The following is a 23,222-nucleotide window of genomic DNA, read 5'->3' on the forward strand; positions in this document are numbered from 1 at the left end:
ATGGGGAATCTAGTTTGTTTTTCCCCAAAAGTGGGCGTGAACCTGTTCAGAAACATTCTACGACACAGCGGGTTTTTCCCTCCACAGACGCATGTCGGCAAACTAGGGAATGAACTTGCGCTCCCCTGGCGGTTCAGCACAAAAAAGGAAAAGGTTCCGGCGCAAACCAACCCTGATGCTATTTTGCAGTTTCAAAAACAATTGCACCACTGACCAAAAAAAAACTAGTCTAAAGTCAGTGGCGCGTTGCGCGTGGTTCATTATGCTATTTTAAGGGCGCATGCTTGACCATAATGTATAGCGTGCACAACGCGCACACACTTTGCTTATCTAATCTACACAGATGCAACAGTTATTTTTGCAAATCATAAATTGTTACAATAAAAAAATATTAACACATGAGATAAAGGAAATCATTGTGGTGAGCATTGTGGTGATAGTTTTTATTTATTGTGTGGCTGCGTTCAAAAATTCTCATGCAAATAACGATTAAAATATTTTCATAAGTTTGTTGTGTGGCTGTATTACGTTTATTTTATGTAAATAATAATTAAAATGTTTTCATAAGAAACCTTAATGTGTATGAACTTGATTTGTAAGTGTACTTTGGGGTTGGACTGATTGCATTTCTTGGGTCCGATTTCAAAGCCCCCAAACCCTTTCAGCGGTGAGGGTGGACGCAGCGATGTCCTCTGCTGGCGTCAGGTCGTGTGTAGAGGCAGATTCACCTCCCTTTACACGGAGTGCCAGATTTATTCTGGCAAGCTTGGGATTCCCCATCTCCTGACATCATTGTAGCGCTTGGCGCAACGTCCTGGGGATGCCAGCTGATGAGACAATTGTGGCTATTTCCTCACACGCCTGTTTAACCGATGCTGATTTCTCCCATCCCCATACAAAACAACTTCTCTGTCTTTGACTGCTCTTACAAGAACGTCGGTCTCCTCGGCTGTGAACCGCTCCTGGCGTGCGCCTGGTAAATCCGTCATAATAAAAGCAACCCGCCATGGAACTTGCGCACTTGCGTTTAAAGGGAATGTTGGATAGCGTTCTGATTGATTTATATGACGTTACGCCCAAACCACACCTATGAATAATGAACCTTCTTCAGACCAACCCCTTATTGATTTGCGCCTGGCGCAAGAGTTATTTCTCCCGCCGGGAAAATAGCAACAGTGCCCAAGATCCGCCCACAAAGTCACTTGCGCTTTGCGCTTCGCACTTGCGTTTCAGATCGTTAAAATAGGGCCCTATGTCATACATAGCAATGTGGTCAGCCCCGCATCCTCCCTAAAATAAAGTTTTTGTCTTTTCATTGCTTAGAGTTGCTCTCAGTTTGGTGCTGAATTACTGTATGAAAGACTCCTATGTAGAAGTTTTAAGCTAAATTCGGGGCTCTCTTAGAGGATTCTAAGAAACTTTAAGAAAACGGGCCCTGATCATCATTAGCACAGGCTCCCACATTGTCATTTGTTCAAAGTAGGTGATGAATTCAGATTCATCTTTCATTCATTTATTCACACAATATCCGGTATATCAGTAAAATCACCACCCTCCCTCAGGAAGCTTTTATTCAACCGCTATTCTTCTTGTTGTTGTTGTATAGCATGTGATGTCACCTTCGGCGAAAGTGACTGCGGTTACGCCCACTGAGTGGCAAAAGACAGAGCGGCAGAATGAGTGTACAGTGTGATATCAGCGAAAACACGAGAAAAACGCCTCTAAATGGGGAAAAAGCTTTTGTGCGATAGACTGTAACAGATTTAAGAATTCTGATCTATCGTTTTACAGACTGCTAAAAAACACAGAAAGGAGAAGTAAATTGATCGTCCATGCTAACGTCCACTGATCACAGGTGGGTTGATTAGTTGCTAGGGTCACTATCAAGCAGAGGTTTTACTTTCTACTTAAAAGTATTTTTTCAAGTATTTGTATTTTATCCGTGTTTTTCTTTGGAAAACATACATTCCAAAGCATACTATCATAATTTTTACTATATTACATTTCATAAATAATATGTTTTTGTTTTACATTTAATATTTAACTACATTAACATACTTTACTTAAAGGAATAGTCTACTAATTTTCAATATTAAAATATGTTATTACCTTAACTAAGAATTGTTGGTGCATCCCTCTGTCGTCTGTGTGCGTGCACGTGGGCGCTGGAGTGCGCTGCGACGCTTCGATGGCATTTGGCTTGGCCTCATTCATTCAATGGTACCATTTGGAGATAAAGTTAGAAGTGACCAAACACATCAACGTTTTTCCTATTTAAGACGAGTAGTTATACAAGCAAGTTTGGTGGTACAAAATAAAACGTAGCGCTTTTCTAAGCGGATTTAAAAGAGGAACTATATTTTATGGCGTAATAGCACCTTTGGGAGCACTTCGACTCGGCGCAGTAACACCCTCCCTCTCCCATTATGAGAGTGAGAAGGGGAGCGGACTTTTCAGGCGAGTCGAAGTACTCCCAAAAGTGCCACCACGCCACAAAATATAGCTCCTCTTTTAAATCCGCTTAGAAAAGCACTACGTTTTATTTTGTCCCACCAAACTTGCTCGTATAACTACTCGTCCCAAACAGGAAAAACGTTGATGTGCCTGGCCACCTCCAACTCCATCTCCAAATGGCACCATTGAATGAATGGGGCCAAGCCAAATGCCATCGAAGCGTCGCAGCGCGCCCCAGCGCCCACGCGCACGCACACAGACGATAGAGGGATGCATCAACTCTTCTTAGTTAAGGTAATAACATATTTTAATATTGAAAATGAGTAGACTATTCCTTTAAGTACTTTTACTTAAGTAAAAGTACACAATTTTAATGTAATAAGGAATTAAATACATTTTAATGCTTTAGAATGTAGTAAAGTAACATTTTTCCTAATTCAAACACCCTAATAAAGCACAGATGCTTGGAAAATGTAACTAATGTAACTAAGTATAGTCAGTTTTACTGCCATTTTCGCAGCAGCCGCTATGAAAACCAGCCATTTTGTTGATCGTTTGCCACTCAACAGGGCGTGCACCGGCGTGGTCACGTGGAAAAGTGACATCAGTGCATACCCTCTATTGGCGGGTGTCGTTTGAGTGATATGTTAAAGATAAACTGCCCCCTGCTTTACCGGAGGTGAATGTAGCAAACATCAAATACGGCCAGTGGGAATTTTTATAGAAAGGTTGAAAATACGGGAGTAATACAGGAAATTATTTAAGCGGGATATAATGGTAAAATGCAGAAGAAGCCCGGGAAAACGGGAGGGTTGGTCTGTATGTTTCAACATTGTTTGTAACCCAACAGTTTTTGATCACCATGGACTTGCAAAGTTTGTTTTTCTACTATAAAAGTCAGTTATGCTTCTGCTTCCTGTATAATTACAAAAAAGGCAGCATGATGTTTTACTATAATGCATTTGCAATGTACATAACCACTTTCTCATGCACCATTTAATCCATTGTGAATTCCACATATGAACATAAATAAATCTATTTAGACGCTGCTGTAGATGTTGCTGTTATAGTCACATCAGTTAAAAGCTCAGATCTAAAACGCTTCTCTAAAATCATGTATGGATGAGTTTTTGAGTGGGATTGTAAAAATCAAATGTGATTTGGCTGTTTAGATTACAGAGAACTGAATGGATTTGACTGAACAAAGACATTTCAGTCGATGCTTAAGCACACTGTCAGAAAAATTGGTCCCAAGCTGTCACAGGGCAGTGCCCTTTTAAAAGGTCCTAATGTGTACTATTTAGGTATAGATATGTTTACGTTTGGTACTTACATGCACTCTTGGCTACCTTTATGACCTCTTTAGGTGGAAAGGTTGTACTTTCTGAAAGGCTGCCATCCCAGTGACGGCTACTTTTGACTATTTATTCTGATAGTGCAGAGACGACTATGAGAATTAGCTGCGGTGTCGGTCTCGGTTGCTTCATTAAACTTTATTTTCTCAACTTTAGAAAGTCGAACCGTGACAGTTTAAAGAAGCATACGTTTTCTCTTCAAAGCATCGAGCAAACGTAGACGGGCTAAAAGGAAAACAACAAAAAGATGTAAGTAGGTCAGAAAGGTGCTTGGAGATATTAGAAAAAGCAAGTTGATTTTCTTGCTCTCCGTCGGGCAGACGAGTTAAAGCGTGTAAACATTGCCTTGCGCATAACAACAGCACACGGTAACCCTCCTTCATTCTACATTTTTCGAAAGCTATATTCTGTATGGAGCTTTGAACAGACTGAAATAATGTTCGCTTCATTCTTTTCCTTCCGGCTCTTATTTTTAGCTTGTTTTCACACCCATTCTAACGTATCAACATGAAAGGGGGAAAGCGATAAACATACTTTTAATGAAATGCTCTTTGTTAACAACAGAACTGTGCCAGAACCTTTACACACATTCATACCAGCACACGCATTCGCATTTTTACACAACACACTTATTATTAATCTTAAAATAGGTCATGCAAATGAAGGCAGACAGATCTTTATGTTGAAGGAAAGTCACTGGCAAGGAAAAATTGCACATTTGAATGTAAACCGTGAGGAAATATGAAACATGCATTCGACTTCTTCAATGAATGTTATCGGTAATGAGTTAAAAAAAAAAACATTTCACAATCAGTTGAGCAGAAATTCAATTTCAGGTTTTACTTTGGTTTACTGTGCTGTTGGTCTTCCTCACAACCTTGTGTTTGGATGATGCTTCACATATCTTCTGTACAGATGCAAAACTAAATGTTTGCCACGGTTCTGTGATGATTATCATTGAAGTTATCCATGTGAGGGGCCTGTGGACCTGAAAACTATTGATAGGCTGCCAGGACTTCAATGCACGCCTGCAAAACAAGAAAGCACAGAAGAGCTGGAGGATTTTAGCACATAGCATAATAATAATAATACATTTACATTCACAACATTTTAGTCCCTGCTGGGAACCATACTGCCCTGATGGGTTTATTTTGTGAATTGATTTTGTTTTCTCCGTGTATGATTTTGAAGGAAGACACAACGTTAAGGCAGGATGTTAGAACAAAGCAATATTATCTTCATATTTTTGAACCTTTACATTAACATTTAAGAGCTCAGATGCAAAGCCGCCAAACTCCACCTCTTTCAAAATGAGATACTGATATTGACCGAATGCTCTTTGCACATATTATACGTATATCAAATGCTTTCCCTTCAAATCTGTTGTACTTTATAAGAATTAGTGTATATATTTAATTCATACAGTGAAGTGTTTTATTTTCATTACTTTTAACAGGCATAAGCTTTTTTTAAAGGCTTTTTTAAAATTACTTTAAGTAATAAAACAAAGAAAAAATGTATGGTATTACTTTATCTGGAAAAAATGTTAAGAGTTACAGTCACGAAGGAGCTTGAAGAATCGGTATCGGCTGATCATGAAGACAACAAATCGGTACTCGGTATCGACTGCAAAAATCCTGATCGAAGCATCCTTATTAAATACCTAAAATGACCTTAAACACCATGAAATAACTAAAGTGATATTTGTGAAAATAAGGCATTGCAGTTACCAGTGATGCGCGGGTCAATGTATAAACCGACCGACGTTTTCAACTAACCCGTCCACAAAAACCCTCAAACCACAAAAAAAATTAAAAATAAATAGTGTACCCGACCCACTCCTTGACCTGCATTTTTTAAAAGTAGAAATTGTATAAATAGTTAACTGGCATCTTTATTTCAAACGACCCGACCGACCGTGACCCGAATATCATTAAAAATATTTTTGGATGACTCGTAACCGCGGGTGACCGCAGGAACCCGCTCATTTTGGATCAACCCGCGAATGACTGGTAGTAACTGAATAATAACCTTTATATTACCATTATTGAACCTGAACATTCTGATAAAAAAAGAAAAAATTACAAGAAAACATGTAAGACGGACTTACGGTGCATTCACACGGGGCATAAGCGTTAACGCTTCCCGTTCACTTTTAATGGGTGACGTCATGCGTTGCTGAACTGAATTGTGGATCCATCGCGCCGCATCAGTGCCGTTGCTCGTGGTAGAAGTTGAACATTTCTCACCTTTTCAAGCGGCAACGCGTGCGTCAGCCAATCAGATCGCCTTATGGAAATAAACTAGGCAGAGCCGGCCAATTACGTTTATGAAAGACCGGAGCATGTATTGCGGACAACCTGATCTCACGAATTTGCGTGGCATAGTCACGGAATTTTGTGCTCATTTTTCCGTGGCATTCTCACGGATCTCGCATTTTTCCGTGACCCTGCTACGGACTGTCTTTTTCCATGGCATTCTCACGGATTGGTTACTCAACTGTTTTGTCCTATTTTCTTACCATTTTCACTTTGGTTTAGGGTTAGATTTACATGAAATGACATCCCTAACCAATAACTCTAACCCCAATGCCAGGCGACAATTGTTTAAAGTTTAGAAAATAAAAAACGAATAAATCAGAAAAAATAGTATAAACCAATAGTTAAAGTGACATACTAACACAACACCAAATCTAACCCTAAACCGAGCGATAATGGTTTGAAAATGGGAAAAAGCAGTTGAGTAACCAATCAGTGAGAATGCCACGGAAAAAGACAGTCCGTAGCAGGGCGACGGAAAAATGCGAAGATCCGTGAGAATGCCACGGAAAAATGAGCACAAAATTCCGTGACTATCCCACGGAACGTTGTGAGATCATGTTGATTGCGGACACTGTTGGCCACTCTTCAGACAAGCCTTCCTGCAAGCGTTAACGCTTACGCCCCGTGTGAATGCGCCTTTAGAGGGTTTTGAATCTGAACTCTCAATTTATTTTTGAGTATTTATGTATTTGCTCTTTTTATAATCAAGGCACATTTCCCAAATTGTTTTTCAACTAAATAACAAGAATGAATGAAAGCTCATCACTTTCATGTATATGCAGTAATGTACCATAACAATACAGATAATAAACAGAAATACATCTCCTAACACATTGAAATTAGTGTTCACTGAACTTCGAAAGATTTAATGAAGTCAACCAGAGCTATAACACTAAATGCAAATGTAGTTTTTGTGGATCAGTGTGTACAGAAAAACCCCTCCATGATAAATGAGACCTAATGGGTGGTGAACAGATCGGGCGCTCCTGCATACAGCGGTTGAAGTACAACAGTGGCCAGCTGGTTAGAATCAGGTCACAAGCTCAGGGACACAGAACTAGGCCATGAAGTTTGAACTTTTCTGTCCCTTTACTTCAGAAGGGAGGTGACAGCCGACGCTGTGGTCTTCTAACACACTCACATACACACGACACCACAGGTCTGAGACCACTGCGCTGGGATAAAACAGACTGTCTGGTCCTGTGTGACAGGATAACAACGTGAGATCGGGTTCACATTTCACCTCAATGTGAATACTTTACAAAAAAAAACAATCATTTAAGCTTTTTGCTTCAAGGAAAATACCCATATTTAAAAGGTTTATAAACAGAGAAAAAAAAATAAAGATAGGATGAAAGTTTTTTCCCGTTTTGTTTGTTTGTTTGAAAGCAGAAGGTCTATTCTTTTTTTTATTTGAGATATTTTTATGTTTATTTATTTTTAGAAGAAAATTTTCCTGGAAGGCATTTTGTGAAACTTTTGTGAAAATCACAAAAAATGCTGGCGGGCAACTTAAAAAAAATAAAAGCCTGGGAATGAATTAGACAAGAAATGAATATGAAATATCTACTCCGAGAAAAAATAATGGGAGGGGGCATTTTTTTCTTCCTATGCCCATGGATATAAGATGATTGTTGATTATACAAATTTGACATGTTTTTTTGTCCATAATTAAATACGGCTGCTGTGAATAATTCTGAGATATGAAATCTTTTGATTTGAAATCCAGGTTCAAATCAGTCATTGATGAAGAGCAGAGAAAATCATTTATGTATATACCTGGCCTTGCATTGAATTGCTGGTTTTACTACAATAAATGTGAAAGGTGAGAACAGCCGAGCCTGTATTCATCATTACAAGGTCTAATACAACATAAACTCCAACTATTCTAGAGAAAAACACACTTACATTACCTGAGGAGGCAATGTACAATGTTATCGTCGGTCAGGACCTAGAGGAAAATTGCATTTCGCAGTGGTTGATTTTTCATAGCTCAAAGTACTGAAGTTCTCGGTAATGTTACTTCTAAGTATCCACTTAGTTTCAGTAGGTCCCTTAGGAGAAATAAAAATAGAAACAAATGAGACAATTGTTGTCATACTGTAAGAATACAGTAAAAATTAATGTGTATGACGCTTCGTGTCGTGGCCGCATCACCACCTCCGGTGTGCATTATTTTTCTAATAATTCAACGGCCCATCGTCAATTATTCCTTACATATTCTTTCTAAACCTTATTCATTTATGAAAACAAAAACAGTTGAGACTTTACAGAGATTATTTGTGATTTTTCTTTCTCATGGTGAGACAGACTTTCAGTAATGGTCAGGCAACCATGACTTTAACATGTCCACATTTTTCAACCCAGTGAATAAGCTAAAGGAAAGAAAAGAGCTGTCAATACCAATAAAGATTTTATCACGAGCAACAAAAATCAACAAGACAGTTGCCCTGAGGGAGCCTGACATACAGAAGTGTCTGCATATACATTTGACAGGAGAGAGAGAGAGAGAGAGAGAGAGAGAGAGAGAGAGAGAGAGAGAGAGAGAGAGAGAAGGACAGAAACAGACGCTACACCATCACACCTTTCATTGGTAAAGGTGCTTGACTTCTAGAAGACAGATTTCTACAGAAATTTTGCTGATGAAGTGTCTCTGCTGAGTTTTGCTTTGCACCTTTGTGAAGTGCAGAAATGTCAGGAGTGATGGTTGAGCAGAATGCAAAACTTGGCTCGGACGGTGGAAAATGTCTGACGCAAAATGCTTGAGCCAAAATTTTCTGTCCTTGAATGAAAATATGTCTGTTATTTTTAAACATAATTCAGATGACCGATGCAATTTGCAGTATTCACCCAAAAAAAAAATTCTGTGATTTATTCACCTTCATGTAGTTAAAAAATTCACAAGACTTTGAGAGTTTAGAGATTCACTCCCCCTAATTTACACTTTTGTATTTAGTTTTACACAATTAAAAAAAAAACATTACATCACGAGTTGTAAATGATGTACACTGACATGAGATCAGTAGAAACACATCTATATGGAGCAAATCAACAGGTCTGATATATAAAGGTCATGCAGTATTCAGCTAAATATACACAGTAAAAAAATGCTGCCTTATTTTTGTTGTTGAATCAACTCATATTTACAAGTCATTTCAACTTACTATTATTTATCTTGACTAGAGATGAGTTGTTATAACTTATAAAATATAGTTGAAAAGCCAGTGTTGGGAAACTTTCTACATGAACTAGATCAGTTTACAGTTCACAAATTTTAAAATGAACTAATTCCGTTTATAGTTCATATTTCAAAATTTTGAACTCGTTCACAGTTCCAAAAATGAACTAATTTATAGTTATTTTTGCCATTTTTTGTATTATTGCCATTATAGCCCATATAGAACCACAGACAGCAATTATTTTATCAGTTTTAACACCAGTGTTGTTTTTGGCAGCCCTTTTAGTTTTCGTTTTAGTCTTAGTCTTTTGGATGAAAATGCTTTTAGTTTTAGTCACATTTTAGTCACTTGTAAAATTTATAGTATTAGTCAAGTTTTAGTTGACGAAAACGCAAAAAGGTTTTAGTCAAGTTTAAGTCACTTTTAGTAAAAAAAAGTATTTTTTAACCAATGAATTTAGGTTAAAAAGTGTGGTGTATTTAATACAATTAAAATGTGCATTAAGGTTGTCCCTGAGGGCTTGCCGTTGTTTTAGTCGGTGTGCCTTCTGCGCATGTCATAACAAAAAGTTATGAAGAAAAAAGTTTAGCCTAATATACCATCATGTTGAGTTTGTGTGTTACGCTGAGACCTCGCTTATAAAGTTGAGAAACGCGTGCCTTGCCTTATTTAAATACAACACAAAAAGTATTGGAAATGGGCTTAGGTTTGACAAGCAGATACATGTAAAACCTTAAGCTTACCATGAAATGTGTCACAAGCCGATTGTCGAGTAAAATTGAATGTGTATGATATGTTAACAGCGTCACTTGTTAGTTACCTTTGAAAAAATATCAGCATGATGAGCCTTCAGGAGCAGCTTGAGGTTGGTGGTATTCTTCCCACCTAGTTTGTGGCCACATTTACCGTCGTCTCCCAATATGCATTCCGTTTTTCTGTCTGATGGATTACACTGAAAGTATGTCCATAAATCATCTCGTCGTTTGCGTTTTTTTGCATCACCGCCACGGGCCTACGAGCTTGCCACATCCGAAGGTGTGTTTTTTTTTTATGAAAACTTGTGCTCGTGCGCGACATGGCGGCAGCCGGGTGGTGGGCGTGAGTGTGAGTAAGACTGTGTTGACCCAAAACAAGGATAGAAAGCGGCAGCATTGCTGATACTTTTGAGCTAAAAACAGACTGATTTCACGCAAAATAGGCAGAAATGAAATGCATTATGAACGTCAGACTTATAATCATTTTTGTTCCGTCTCGTTTCGTCAACGAAAACTCAAAAGCGTCTCGTCATGTTTTCGTCACCTTAGAGACATTTTTAGCTAGTCATCGTCGCGTTAGCGTCATAAAAAATATGTGCATCAACGAAATCATTGCGTTATCGTCATCGTTGACGAAAACAACACTGTTTAACACTGAAGCTAAATATGTCAGATTTCATCTTCATATCCAACATTACATTACATTATCGAACCAGGGTTTATATTAGCATTGACTGTCTTATAATTTTTTGTATTTGCTTGGACATACCTTGAAAGGCTAGCCGGGTGCTTCAAGGGGTCATACACCGGACGAGAAGCGATGTGTTGTGTGTAGGACAACTTCCAGGTATTGCACACCGCACGTGCACGTTAAATAGCGTGAACTTAGAGTCTATTTCAAGATCCAGAATATGCGTTAGCAGGCTATGTTAATCGTTAACGATTTAGGACAAATATTATGTTATTTAATGTTAAACTATGTGAGTGGCGCGCAGGCCCGGCTGCAGGATGAAATGACTGAGGGGGCATGTAAAATTGTTGAGGAGGCTTAACTTTATACCAACAATGATACACTGAGATCTTGCTTTGGAAAGACATATTTTTAAATGCAGCGCTCCATAAAACACTCCATATGCAACTGCACAGCACAGGTAACCAGAAACTCACTAATGATGATAGATCATGAGATATTATTTGATAGACTAGTAAATGTGGATTCAGGATGTTTAAAATCTCTAGGCTGGTAATCAGGACATGAATGGATTAAATCAGCATATTTGCAAAGGTTTATTTCTCCACATATAAATAAAAATTAGCAGGGTAACTGTTCAGTATACCACATTATATATGTCCTATGTGATTTTCATTATAGACGAGAGTAGGCTATTCAACGGCGTCCAGAGTCAGTGTTGTGGCGGTGTTGCCAGTTTGGGTGTTTTTTTTGCTACACATTAAGGCCTGTTTACAGTGTGTTTTAGCCAGGTTTTCACCTGGAAGACTCTATAGAAATCTGGCACCCTATTGAATGACGCTAAACTGAGAGAGTGTGCCGTTCACAGGCACCAGAATGAATGAGTTCCCAGTAACGTTCATCATGCAGTAATACAGTACGTTCAGTTCACGTTCGTCCAAAATATAAACGAGTTCATGAACTTTCGTTCAATTAACTCGTTCAGGCACAACACTGGTTGTAGCTACTCATCTCTTGTCACGATAAATAATAGTAATTTAAGATGACTTGTAAATCTGAGTTGATTTAACAAAAACATTTAAGGCAGGAACGATAGTTATTGAAGAGCTTAATTTAAACTTTTACACAATTAATCAAGCTTTAAATGATGTACATAGAAACACATCTACATGGAGCGAATCACCATATATGTCTGATATTTAAAGGTCATATGACCAGCTAAATACTAATGACCCCATGTTATTGGACAGTTTAATTTAATCTGCAATTTACTACAGCAAATCTTTTTATCCATATGAAGTTTGTGCTTCATTTTGTTTCAAGCTGAATTGTTGTTTTGTCCGTGAGGTGGTTCTTGGCTTCTCTTTGTGCTTGAATTACTTAAAGCTGACCTTTTCCTGCTGGACTAGGCCAGGACCTGACTCGGGGCGATGACGGTGGGGTTGGGAGAACGCCAAGGGCCCCGTCTGTGCTAGAATTGATAGTGGCCCCACATTACAGTCTCTGGAGATGTTAAGGACGGTCAAAGCCGGTGGCAGCCAGTTGCAGTGCTCAGAATGTGGCTGTGAATTCTGCATTCACTTGTTTAAATGTGATATATGTCTTAAAAATTTGTGAACTGCTTCTTTTTATAGTGTGATGCATGCACATAAATAAAAAATTCAATAACCATACTGTATGTTTTCATTCAACCATTTTGCCCAAACATCTACGAAAGCGTACAATGCATTGTTAGCGGTGTTGGGCTGATTTCATATACACATGCATGTGTGCATTAGGATAGCTCCACCACATTTTCAGCTTGGAAAAACACAAAATTTCCCTTATCTAAAATAGAAAACATCAGAATAGACAGATATTTTCTGATGTCTGGACTCTATCATTAGGGGAAAATATAAACAGATGGTTTAATATATTGGTAATAAATAATAATTGCTCATGAAACAGATCGGAAATAGTCAAAGTACTATATGTTGTGTGTTTCTGTGTTGCAGGACAGTGCGGAGAATGAGGTAGACAGAAACAAATGCTGTACGCTCTGTAACATGTTCTTCACATCTGCCATTGTGGCTCAGTCGCACTATCAGGGCAAGACACACGCCAAGAGAGTTCGCTTGGTGCTGGGGGAGTCGCCAACTTTACCAACACCCACAGGTAAGAATCAATGTACAAAAGAAATCTTTCCTAATTCTAGTATAATAAAAAATTCATCAGTATCAAGAGGATTTAAAATCAGGTCAGCAGTCACCTTGTCAGTTTTAGCTATTCAGCTAGTTAGTGTGGTGATGTTTATCTCCCCTCCAGTTCAGATCAGGAGCGGGTTTGTGTTTTGGCCCTGTTTTGTGTAGCATATTGTGCAATAGTGGATTAGATGCCTATGGGTGTACTTGACAGTTCTGAATCAGAGCTAGAGGAACACAATGATTGGTTCATGCTTTAAGCCCAGAGCATTAAAACCTGACTAAAGTTCAGCTCTGACAAGTAGGCTTAGTTTATACCCACTGGCCAAGCTGTGTGCAGCGTTAATGAAGCTTCACTATATCCAGTGCGTATCCTGAAGCATTGAAGGAATATACAGTACAGAGAAATGTTACTACTACCCTGATGCCCAGATTTAATAAAGAGGGCATTTTAGCATGACAGAGCTGAAAAAAGCACAAATAGGGTGGAAATTTCTACGGGTGATTTACTGACAACGTGCACGTTAAAGAATAAAGGCACATCTCATTTCCACAACAACAAATGCAATTTCAGACATGCTTTTTTGGACCATTACATAAATAGCGCAGAATGGAGTAAATTAAAGTGCGCAAATCTTAGTTGCGTGAGTAATTTAAATACTCATTTCCCAGAAACTTTGCACCTGAAGGGAAACCGCTACAAATGCATATGCAATAAAGTCAGTCAATTGTATGTCCGCGCCTTTTCACCACATGTCTTTAGTAAATCCTCTGTCATGTTTTATGTGCAATCTGTTTATAAATCTTTCCCTAGGAATATTTAAGCTGTTTGTGGTTAAACATGGTAAATCTAATATTTAAAGGGGATATATTATGCAAAATTCACTTTTACAATGTGTTTGATCATAAATGGGCACTTTTTTTAATGATCTAAGCGCATTGTCTAAAGCGCACGGCACACAGTCTAAACGTGCACGTCCAAAGCCACTTTTGCTAACTTAACACCGGGAAAAATTGTTTGTGCGCCAAGCACACAGTCTAAAAGGGTTGTTCTTATTCTCATAATGAGTAATAGGTGTGTTTTGGGCATAATGTGCAATAAACCAATGGCAGTCTCAGCTCTCATCCCCTTTAAAAGCAAGTTGCTCTAGCGCTATGTCTAATCCCTAAGCAAAGGAAGAAGCAGAGGAAGAAGATCACCAGTTTAAGATTAATGTAAAAAATTTGTGTTGTTTTCATTTGTATTAAAACTGTTATATTTTGGTATAAAAGCTTTAAAAGTAATTTCCTTTCAGTCATGGAAGTAAAATTAGCAGGCTTTTATTTGCTGTAAATGAATGGATAGCCTACATGATCAGTGTAATCTCAAAAATTATACAAATATGCAAGAAAAGGTTTGTACTCTAAAAATACAATTTTTGTAACAAACAGGAGATTACAATTTACAAACGTGTAGGGAGCCAAAACGTTTCAGCACTCGGACAGCGCTGTGAGTGCTTTGAAAAGCATTACGGTTCTCATCTCACCATATCCACAGGTACAAAGTCATCATATACAGTACAATAAATCTGTGGAGTAGCATTTAAAAAACATTTAAAAATAGATGCATTTGTTATTTAAACAACGTGGCACTAAACATGAAAATGATAATTGCACAGGGTTGAAACTAGCGAAAGACACTTGCGTCGTGCATTGCGCCGGGTGTATGATAGAGCCCAAATGTGTGAACACAACAACGTTATGGGTCTGTCTAACATATGAAAAATAGAAACGATAAACTCAAAGGATGCTTGTGGATGTGAATAAGCAGGCATTAGCATTTAGCTATTTTCTCTAAATAAATAAATTCACATGATGTGGTTTTAAAAACATTTCATAAATTTCAGAGTTTTAAAGATTTCATCTTCAGATTTGAAACAAAACATTGTCTGACTTGTGGCCTTAGCTGCAGTGCATTTTTAGATTCATTTAAGGCAAATTTCAATTATATTATCATAAAGATGTATCAAATGTATTTTGTAAAGTTATTAGACATTTATTTTTAGCCTTTTATAACTAGTTTTTTATTATCACAAATATAATTCTGTCTTTACAATAAACTTCCAAGTGTCTGCTTTCAAATGAGACCAGACTATTGTTTTAAGAGCAAAGGCTTCATGATTTGTACCTTTTTTAGTTGGAGAAAATATTTGTTGGAGCTTTTTTAAAAGGAGGGTTGATGCCGAAGAGGTTAATGTGACATCACACAAACAAAGCCCCGCCCACAGCCACTGACTGACTAGTTAATTTTACCCAAAAGCTTTTTGGCACATTGTAGCATTATTGTGGCTAAAGATACTGTCTCAGACTGTATTTATAAAAATCAGATCGATTTTTAACCAAAAATGCGATTATGCGATCGCATGATTCAACGCATAATTATAAATTGCAGATTTCCGTGCGCAAAATATGCGGCGCTTGCATGATTTCATAATCCCTGCATTTTGTAGCAAAAATCACATATATCTTAGCAGAAAAATAAAAAAGTTGCATTTCCTTCACACAAGCGCAGCCATGTCCCCTATTGCCATAGGAACGTTATAAAGTGAGGTGATTATGTGATGTAAACCTAATTGAAAAGCTGCAAACTGTTTTTGCAAGTTCCCGCAGTTTTTGCAAGTTCTCAAATTGTTTGCAAGTTCATGCAATTTCATTGCATAAAATTTTCCATTGCATTTTTTTTTTTAAAGAAACACAAGATCAAGGATTTTTGCCCGCAACAATCACTAATAAAAAAAAAAAACGTTTTTTTTCTGGAAGGACTGTATTATAAGATTTATTGCCTAAAACAAAACAAAGCTTTATCTTTTAGTTTTTTTGGGTTTTTTTTCTTATCTACAATTTAGCTTCATTTTAAGTACATTTTGTTACTGGACACAAATACAAATTCAGTAATTTTCTGTTTTTGCATTTGTATCGCAGCATTGTCCTGAACAGATCCATCTCACAACAATATAATAAGTTATTTATTGTGGATGGACACTTTCAATCGCTTGAGCTTTGATTGCCGAATATGTGCCGGTTTTAAAAGACATCAGTGTTGACGATAACACAAACACCAAACTTGAACTCAAGAGATTAGCTTTCTGTTTTTCACTTCAGGCAAATTTATCATAACCCTTTTTGTGTTCTCTGTTGATATTTGATTATGCCTCACTTTAAAGTGAGCTTAACTGCCTCACAGATGTCTAATGCAGGCATCAGTACACAAACTGGAGGCATTTGTTTCTATCTTTAGCTTGTCGATGACTGTTGAATTTCATTTCTTGTCATGAAGGGAAAATAATTTCATTCAAGCAATATAGTGTTTCTTACTGTCCTCTAGACTTATTGCACTAAGGTGCGTTTGTTTTTCATCCCCTGTGTACATTAGATATTATAACACGCAATGTGTGGTAAGCGTAGGAATCTGATCTTGTATTTGAAATGCAATTTATTCACTCAATGTTGGCTTGGTCTTATTAGAGTTCAGAGTATTATTTCTTCTTTTATGTGTGTGTTATTTCCAAAATACAATGCAAAAAGATATCAATAGTACAGGAGGCTGGAAACAAACTCAGGTTTGAATGTAGCATGAAAACAGATTTTATATTTTAAAACAGCTGTAGTAGACAGAATGTAACTGTGCAGGGGTTTTATTTAACTTTAAACAGCTTTGTAAAGACACAACATTTCTAATTGTCATGAACATCATTGCAAAATGAGCAGTTTTTTGCTAGTTTTTTGTTTAAAGATGAGTAATTCCATGCAAAATCATAAAAAATTTTGCTCAGATATCAATATTTGGTTGCTTAAATACCCATGTCTTTGTTTTTTTAATGTTTTTTACACCTTTTTCTAAATAATAGTTAATAATAATAGTAAATTTGTTAGTTAAGGTGGTAGGGTTGGGCGAGTGGGCGGGGCAGAGGGCGTGGCAATCAAAGGGGGGGGGGGGCGTATGCGTCATGATGAAAATTTAAATATTTTTATTTAAAACACTCAAATAAAACTTACTTTTGAAGAAACTATGACAGAAAATGAACACATACTAGATTATTAATGAATTAAATGTTTTTAACAGATACCTCTAAAAGGAATAGCTGCGTGATGAAGTGAAACTAAAGGGTTAATAAACACAAACTAAAGCAGATGTTTTAGAACATCAGGCGAACGATGATAAATGGCGCAAAAAAATGGTAAAAACTGATTATTTCCCACTATTAATTACATTATCTTAAAGGAGTGTAACTACTGTAGCATGTAAATAATGCACATAAATAAAGTGAGCAAGAATGCTCAACAATTATATCTAATCAACAGGCACGTGAAACCTAGCTAGCAGGTTGCTCAAACAACAAAATCACCAGCTAACTTACTTTTGCAGCAATTTATTATTATTATTATTTTGGACAATCTAGTTAAGGCGGTAGGGTTTCCAAGCTTAGGCGGGCCGCCTGAACTGAAATGTGCTGCGGAAAAACCCCGAGTAAGTGCAGCTTTCAGAATTGTCACATCTACAGTATAACACCGTTTCTTCCTCAAATACGGACACTAATGTGGCATGCACACCAAACGCGAGTTCGGCGATTTGCGCGAGTAGATTACATACAAAGTCAAAGCAAAGATGTGATCAGATGCGTCCTTGCGCGGGGCGATGCGAATGACACGATATGGGTGGTGCGTTTGCTGCGAAAACACGTGCTATTCGCCTTAAACGCGTCTTCGCCCAAGTTGAAAATATTCAACTCGAGTGAAAAATTCGCATGACACGAAGTTAAATCCCGCAAGTACTCTAGAGCGAGTACCACAATGCCCCGCGATTGGTGTGTACGTAGCATAAGATTTAAATAAAATAAATATAATTTGTTCTTTGAAGAGCCGTCCTTTTCTCATTGATTCTGTTTCTGCATTTTAATTCACAGAATTAAGTTTGTTTTCTGTCACATCTATAACACATGTATATCTCCCTCAGCTAAAACAGAAAACACGTATATGTAAGGAAAAATTGATGACGGGCCTTTGAATCATTAGAAAATAATGCAGACGCAAGGTGATGTTCATTATTTTTAAATAATTCAAAGCACCGGAGTCAATTATTCCTCTTATACCATGGTTACCTCAGACATTGCTCTGGTGGTTATTTTAAGACTTTTTACAGGTTAGGTGTGCGTGTATCGAAAAATTATACATACCCGTAGAACATTTCTTAACCAGAATAAAGCATTCAGCCCTGTGATATAAAAAATAATATTTTTCTGAGATCTGGAAAATATAAACAGATACATTATTATATTGGTAATAAATACATTTTCTGAGAAATTACATTTTAATTTTTAACTGAGATGTCACATCCATAACACTGAAATTGCTCAGATGAATTTAGTAAGACGTCTTTTAAAGAGGCTTAAGAGTTTTGAGTGTCCAGCAGTTACTGAAGCACAGCTTGCTGTTAGCAAATCCCTTGAAGAGAAGTGGTGCCTCTAAAGTCATATTTTTTATGTAATTTATCGACTCTAAGAAAGTATAGATAAACACTGACAAATCAAACTCACTAGTCCAGAGGTCTTCAACCTTTTTCAGGCTAAGGACCCCTTAATGTTTTGAAAAAGAGGAGCAAGGACCCCCCGTACATGTATCAGATTAAGACTGCTATGATTTAGATTTACTACGTTAAAATTAGCATTTTTTGTATAAACATACTGTTAAAATACTACATGCCATTTTAAATTTACTGAATAGATTTTAATGGGAGAAACTTTATATCAGTAATGTTGTATATAATTTTATATGGGAACCTGAATTTCAATCAAGCATTTTACCTGTTTTTATTATGAGCCTACTAATGCATTTTTATTTAATGCCTTATTTAATTTTTCCAAAAAAGTATTTTGAATATTTGGAGAACCCCCTGTTGAATATCCACGCACTAGTCAAACTCAATAATAAGTAGTATCAGTGTGTATTTTTGCGCCTGAAATGAATTGATTCATGCAGAGTTTTTCAGATTACTGTATGTTATTCATCAGTGTGTGAGATGTGGGCGGTGTGAACAGAGGGCGGTGTAGTTACTGTAGTCTTTGTATGACAAATCAACTAAACCAAATGATCACTAAGCAACCACAATGTCCAACATTTGACATTTATTTTTAGAGAATGCACACGATCTGTAATTGCTCACCCACAAGGCTTGGCAAAAGATCTGTTTGTGTGATGTAAAGTCCCGAAAACAATCACATTGTGCACTAACTCGCGGCAGTGTCGCGGCCTGTGGCTATTGGGATTGGTAACCATGGCAACAAGTCCCACGGTATCCTTGAGAATGTCACCTGGAAGATCAATCCATTCGTTGGCTTTTCCTCATAAGATGGAGCTGGATTCCTTTATTCGGGCGAATTTTCATCTGCAGAAGCATTGACCCTCTCTTGACCCGGGTAACTGTTCAATAGATCGATGTGTGTGTGTTTGTAAGCCTGAACACAATACAAGGAGAACGCAAAGGTTTTGTTGTTTATAAAAGCTATTTATCTTAATAAATGTTTATAGAAATGCTGTATTGTCTGTGCAGATTCAGCCCCTCCCACCCCTCAGGCCACAGACCCGCCCCCTCCCTCGTGGCCTCCGCTGGCCAATCACGGTGAAGCGGGGAAGTACTGTTGTTTGTGTGGCGCCTGGTTCAACAACCCGCTGATGGCGCAGCAACACTATGAAGGAAAGAAGCACAAGAGAAATGCGGCACGGACACGGTTACTGGAGCAGCTGGCTGGCAGCCTGGATGGCAATGAAAGCACAGGTCAGTCCGCAGCATGGGTGCATAGTCGGTCCCCTACCACCCAAACTCATCCCAACCTCATCCACATAACAGAATTAAGCCATATGCTTTAGGATCTCACAGATCATTGCGTTTTCATGCTGATAAAATGGCTGACAGCACAAGGACAGTTTTAGATAAATAGGAAAAAATTCATTTACACAGATGTGGCATCTAAAAACCAGAACATGCAATATGCCGAGAAAGATGCAGTAAGGTTGTATGGATCACAATTTGGATCAAAACTTAATAGTGCATACTGTAAATATTTCATTTTTGAATGGGGGAAATAAGGTTTTAAATGTGTTTACCATTAAATGCACTGTAAGCCCAATGCATAAGCATAAATGTAATGTAATGTAAGCTGTTCTTAGATCAGACCAATGTCATTCTTGGAGGATCATTGCTTCAGTACGAGCACATCTCGTGTGTTTTGTGACACATGCGTTCATATTTGCGCTAAGACTCTGGCAATCTGCTGTGCTTTCAAGTTCCCTTTAAACAAGAAAGATCTAAATCTTATTTTTCCCTTAGGTAAACACATGAATGAAAATAAACCAGAGAGATTTAGATTTGACTTCAAGACTGTATTGTACTGCAGATGTTCTCCTTACATTCTTATAACATGTTTAAGACGCTCACGTCTATGTAAATGCATTGCAGTTTTATATCCGTGACTACCAAAAGCATCCAAAAACCACTCAGTCCAACATCTCACCTCCCTCAACTTCACACATTGGATCTGTTCCTGCTCTTCAAATGCATATTTCGCATTGATGTAATCACCAGACATGTTCGTCATGTGGTGTGTGATCCTGGTATCTTGACAGATCTCAAAGGCCTGCTGAAATAAATCGTGAGTCACGTTACTGTGGTTGCTCAAGGCTTTGAAAAAGGTCATGTAGAGTATTGCCTTTGGATAAGAACTGCAGTCTTAAAAAGTATATCTTGCAATATAAATGACCAAATGCTTTATCACTTTAGGAACTAAAACTTAACCCTTAACAGGTCAGTTTCCCAGACAGTGTTTAGATTAATTCAAGACTAGCCCTTAGTTATATTAGGACATTTAAGTAGTTAACAAACATGCCTTACAAAAACAATACTGGTGTGCATCTTGAGACAAAACAATAACACAGATATATGTTAACATGTGTCAGTGCAAGTTGTTTTTAAATTAAGGTAGCTCAAACATGCATTTTAGTCCGGGACTTGGATAAGCCTTAAAGGGGCAGTTTCCCGGACAGGGATTAGACTAGTCCTAGACTTAAACACTTTTAAGAGCTCTCCAAACTGAAAACAACTTGCACTTACATATCTTAAAATACATCAGTGCCCTTTGTTTCACCTCAAAATGCACACAAGTAATGTTTTTAGTAAGGCATGTTTGTTAAAACTAGTATTTCCTAATTAAACTAAGGCCTAGTCCTGGATTTAGCTAATCCTGGTCCGGGAAACCGCCCCAAAATCTTTAGTTCTCTTTCATTCAAGCTTTTCGCTTCGTTTAACCCCACTGAAAATAGTGTTTCAGTGGGAATTCTGTAAAGTTCTTACTCTCCAACAATTTAAAGTAAGAAAAGAAAGTTTTGAATGCTGTGTCCAAGTAAAAATCCTTTGATGTTACATTTCACAATCTTTATACTAATAGAGGATAAAGGGTATACCGTTTTTCAGTGCAGCTTTCAAAGCATACTTACTGCGGCTACACGCGGATGGCGGTGTTCAACACGTATGCAATACAAATGATTTCTTATTTAAATTTTAAAGAGCCAGTAAAATCTCAATTTTAACTGTCCTATCACTGTTTATAAGTCCCGGACAACAGGTTTAAATGCATGCGAGGTCAAAAAACACTGTAATTTTCTCAAAATATACATTTAACATGACCCCATTTCTTAGAGATCCCCAAACGATTCGTATGAAGCCATTCAACGACTCAGTCTACCTAAACCCCACCTTTCAGTAGCTTACTCTGCTCTGATTGGTCAACTGATACAGTCTCCGCACAGACCACAGATCAGTGGCACAGACCAACAATAGTGCAACATGTATTGACCTAGTGATGATTTACTGAGAAGACATTATCAACATCAATACACATCATTAATCCAAGCAGTAAAAATGACGATAGAAACTAACATTTTACATTCATTTAAGCATTTTTGTAAGCTAACTGGGTCATAGCAAAACCGTAAGTGCAGCATGCGTTAGCCGCTTGCTAACATGACTCTCTGACAGTATATTAAGAGTTAAAAAAACAACATCAATACACATCATTCATCATTAGTCCAGGTTATAAAAACGACAACAGACATTAACATTTTAACACACATTTAAAGAGTAACTAAACCCTAAACCAACTTTTTTTAGTTAATGATCTGTAAGAATGATGCTTTATTAGTGCTGTTCATTGATTTTGGTGGGTTTTTTGACATTTGGATATAAAGTGTTTCAATACTATAATATATGGTGTAAAAACGTCTGAGTGCTGCCCTCTTTAGGTTAAACGGTGGCTACTGCAGTTGAATTTTCCTATTGGATGTTGGGTCCAAAAAATAACTTGTGACGTAAGCAGGTTCAAACTCACCACGCCCTTGTAACGATCTCACCACACACTTGGTAGGAGCTTAGTTCGTCCCCTCTATCTCCGTTGGGATCTGCCCACTTTTCTTGCATTTTTCAAATATTGCCAGTGGGTGGAGTCATGTTGTGGTTAGGAGACGCATGTTGTTCCAAATAAAGTGGGTACTGAACCATCTTTCATTGCCAAACGTCTAGTAAATCCCTCCATGAAACACAGCGTGATAAGATGTTTACACGCTAACTAGCTGAAGTCTCTGTGGGCAGGTCATAATTTTCATTTTCCCGCGGGCAAGGCTGTAGGCGGAGATTATTATGCAAAGTGTTGGTATTACGTGGATAAAGTCAGGCAGGAGATTCAATCCATGTGACGACTCGTTTCAGCGATTCAGAGTCGACTCCCTACTTTAGAAGCCAATAACCTTATTAATCGTGCACTTTTTGGTTCAACTACTTTGCACATTGTTTACATTGATGGACAGCTACATGACACACTGCAATACAGGTCATTTACGATTTTGGATCTGTGTGGCTCTTTAACTCTACCAGGCCATCAGGGCAGCACTGATTTGGCGACATTTACAGTACATTAAAACATTTGGGATAGGTGAAGAAAAGTAGTCGATCTACCACTGCAAACAAAAGTTTAGGACAAACAACAAGAAAACAAAGAAAAGGAATCAAACATTATGGTGACAAAAATTCTCCACAGCTTTCTGTTCTTGGAAGAAATGAAAATAAAAGTAGAAAAAAAGAACCCCTAGGGATCGAATTCATGACCTTGGTGTTGCTCTATCAAGTGAGCTACAGGAGTTTTATCTTTTCCAGATCACAATTAGTCAGAGAACCAATAATGGTTTTTATCATGTCATTAAATC

At 37.7% G+C, this 23,222-nt stretch overlaps 1 protein-coding gene across 3 annotated transcripts in view; it reads left to right on the forward strand.

Moving 5' to 3' along the window:
• The window catches only part of LOC129416087 (zinc finger matrin-type protein 4), a 117,986-nt gene that overhangs the window by 37,084 nt on the left and 57,680 nt on the right, over nucleotides 1-23,222 (forward strand). Inside the window, exons 4-6 of one of the 3 annotated variants that reach the window (XM_055170331.2) lie at nucleotides 12,750-12,909; nucleotides 19,522-19,746; nucleotides 20,299-20,798. In XM_055170331.2, the coding sequence (XP_055026306.2) occupies nucleotides 12,750-12,909; nucleotides 19,522-19,746; nucleotides 20,299-20,441 (528 nt within the window). In that variant the 3' untranslated portion in view covers nucleotides 20,442-20,798. Of the gene's footprint in view, nucleotides 1-12,749; nucleotides 12,910-19,521; nucleotides 19,747-20,298; nucleotides 20,810-23,222 lie in introns of those variants that run through there. The other 2 variants (XM_055170332.2, XM_055170334.2) reach the window with 2 other exon arrangements.

Source organism: Misgurnus anguillicaudatus, chromosome 11, assembly GCF_027580225.2.
Source record: "Misgurnus anguillicaudatus chromosome 11, ASM2758022v2, whole genome shotgun sequence".
Classification (NCBI taxonomy): Eukaryota; Metazoa; Chordata; class Actinopteri; order Cypriniformes; family Cobitidae; genus Misgurnus; species Misgurnus anguillicaudatus.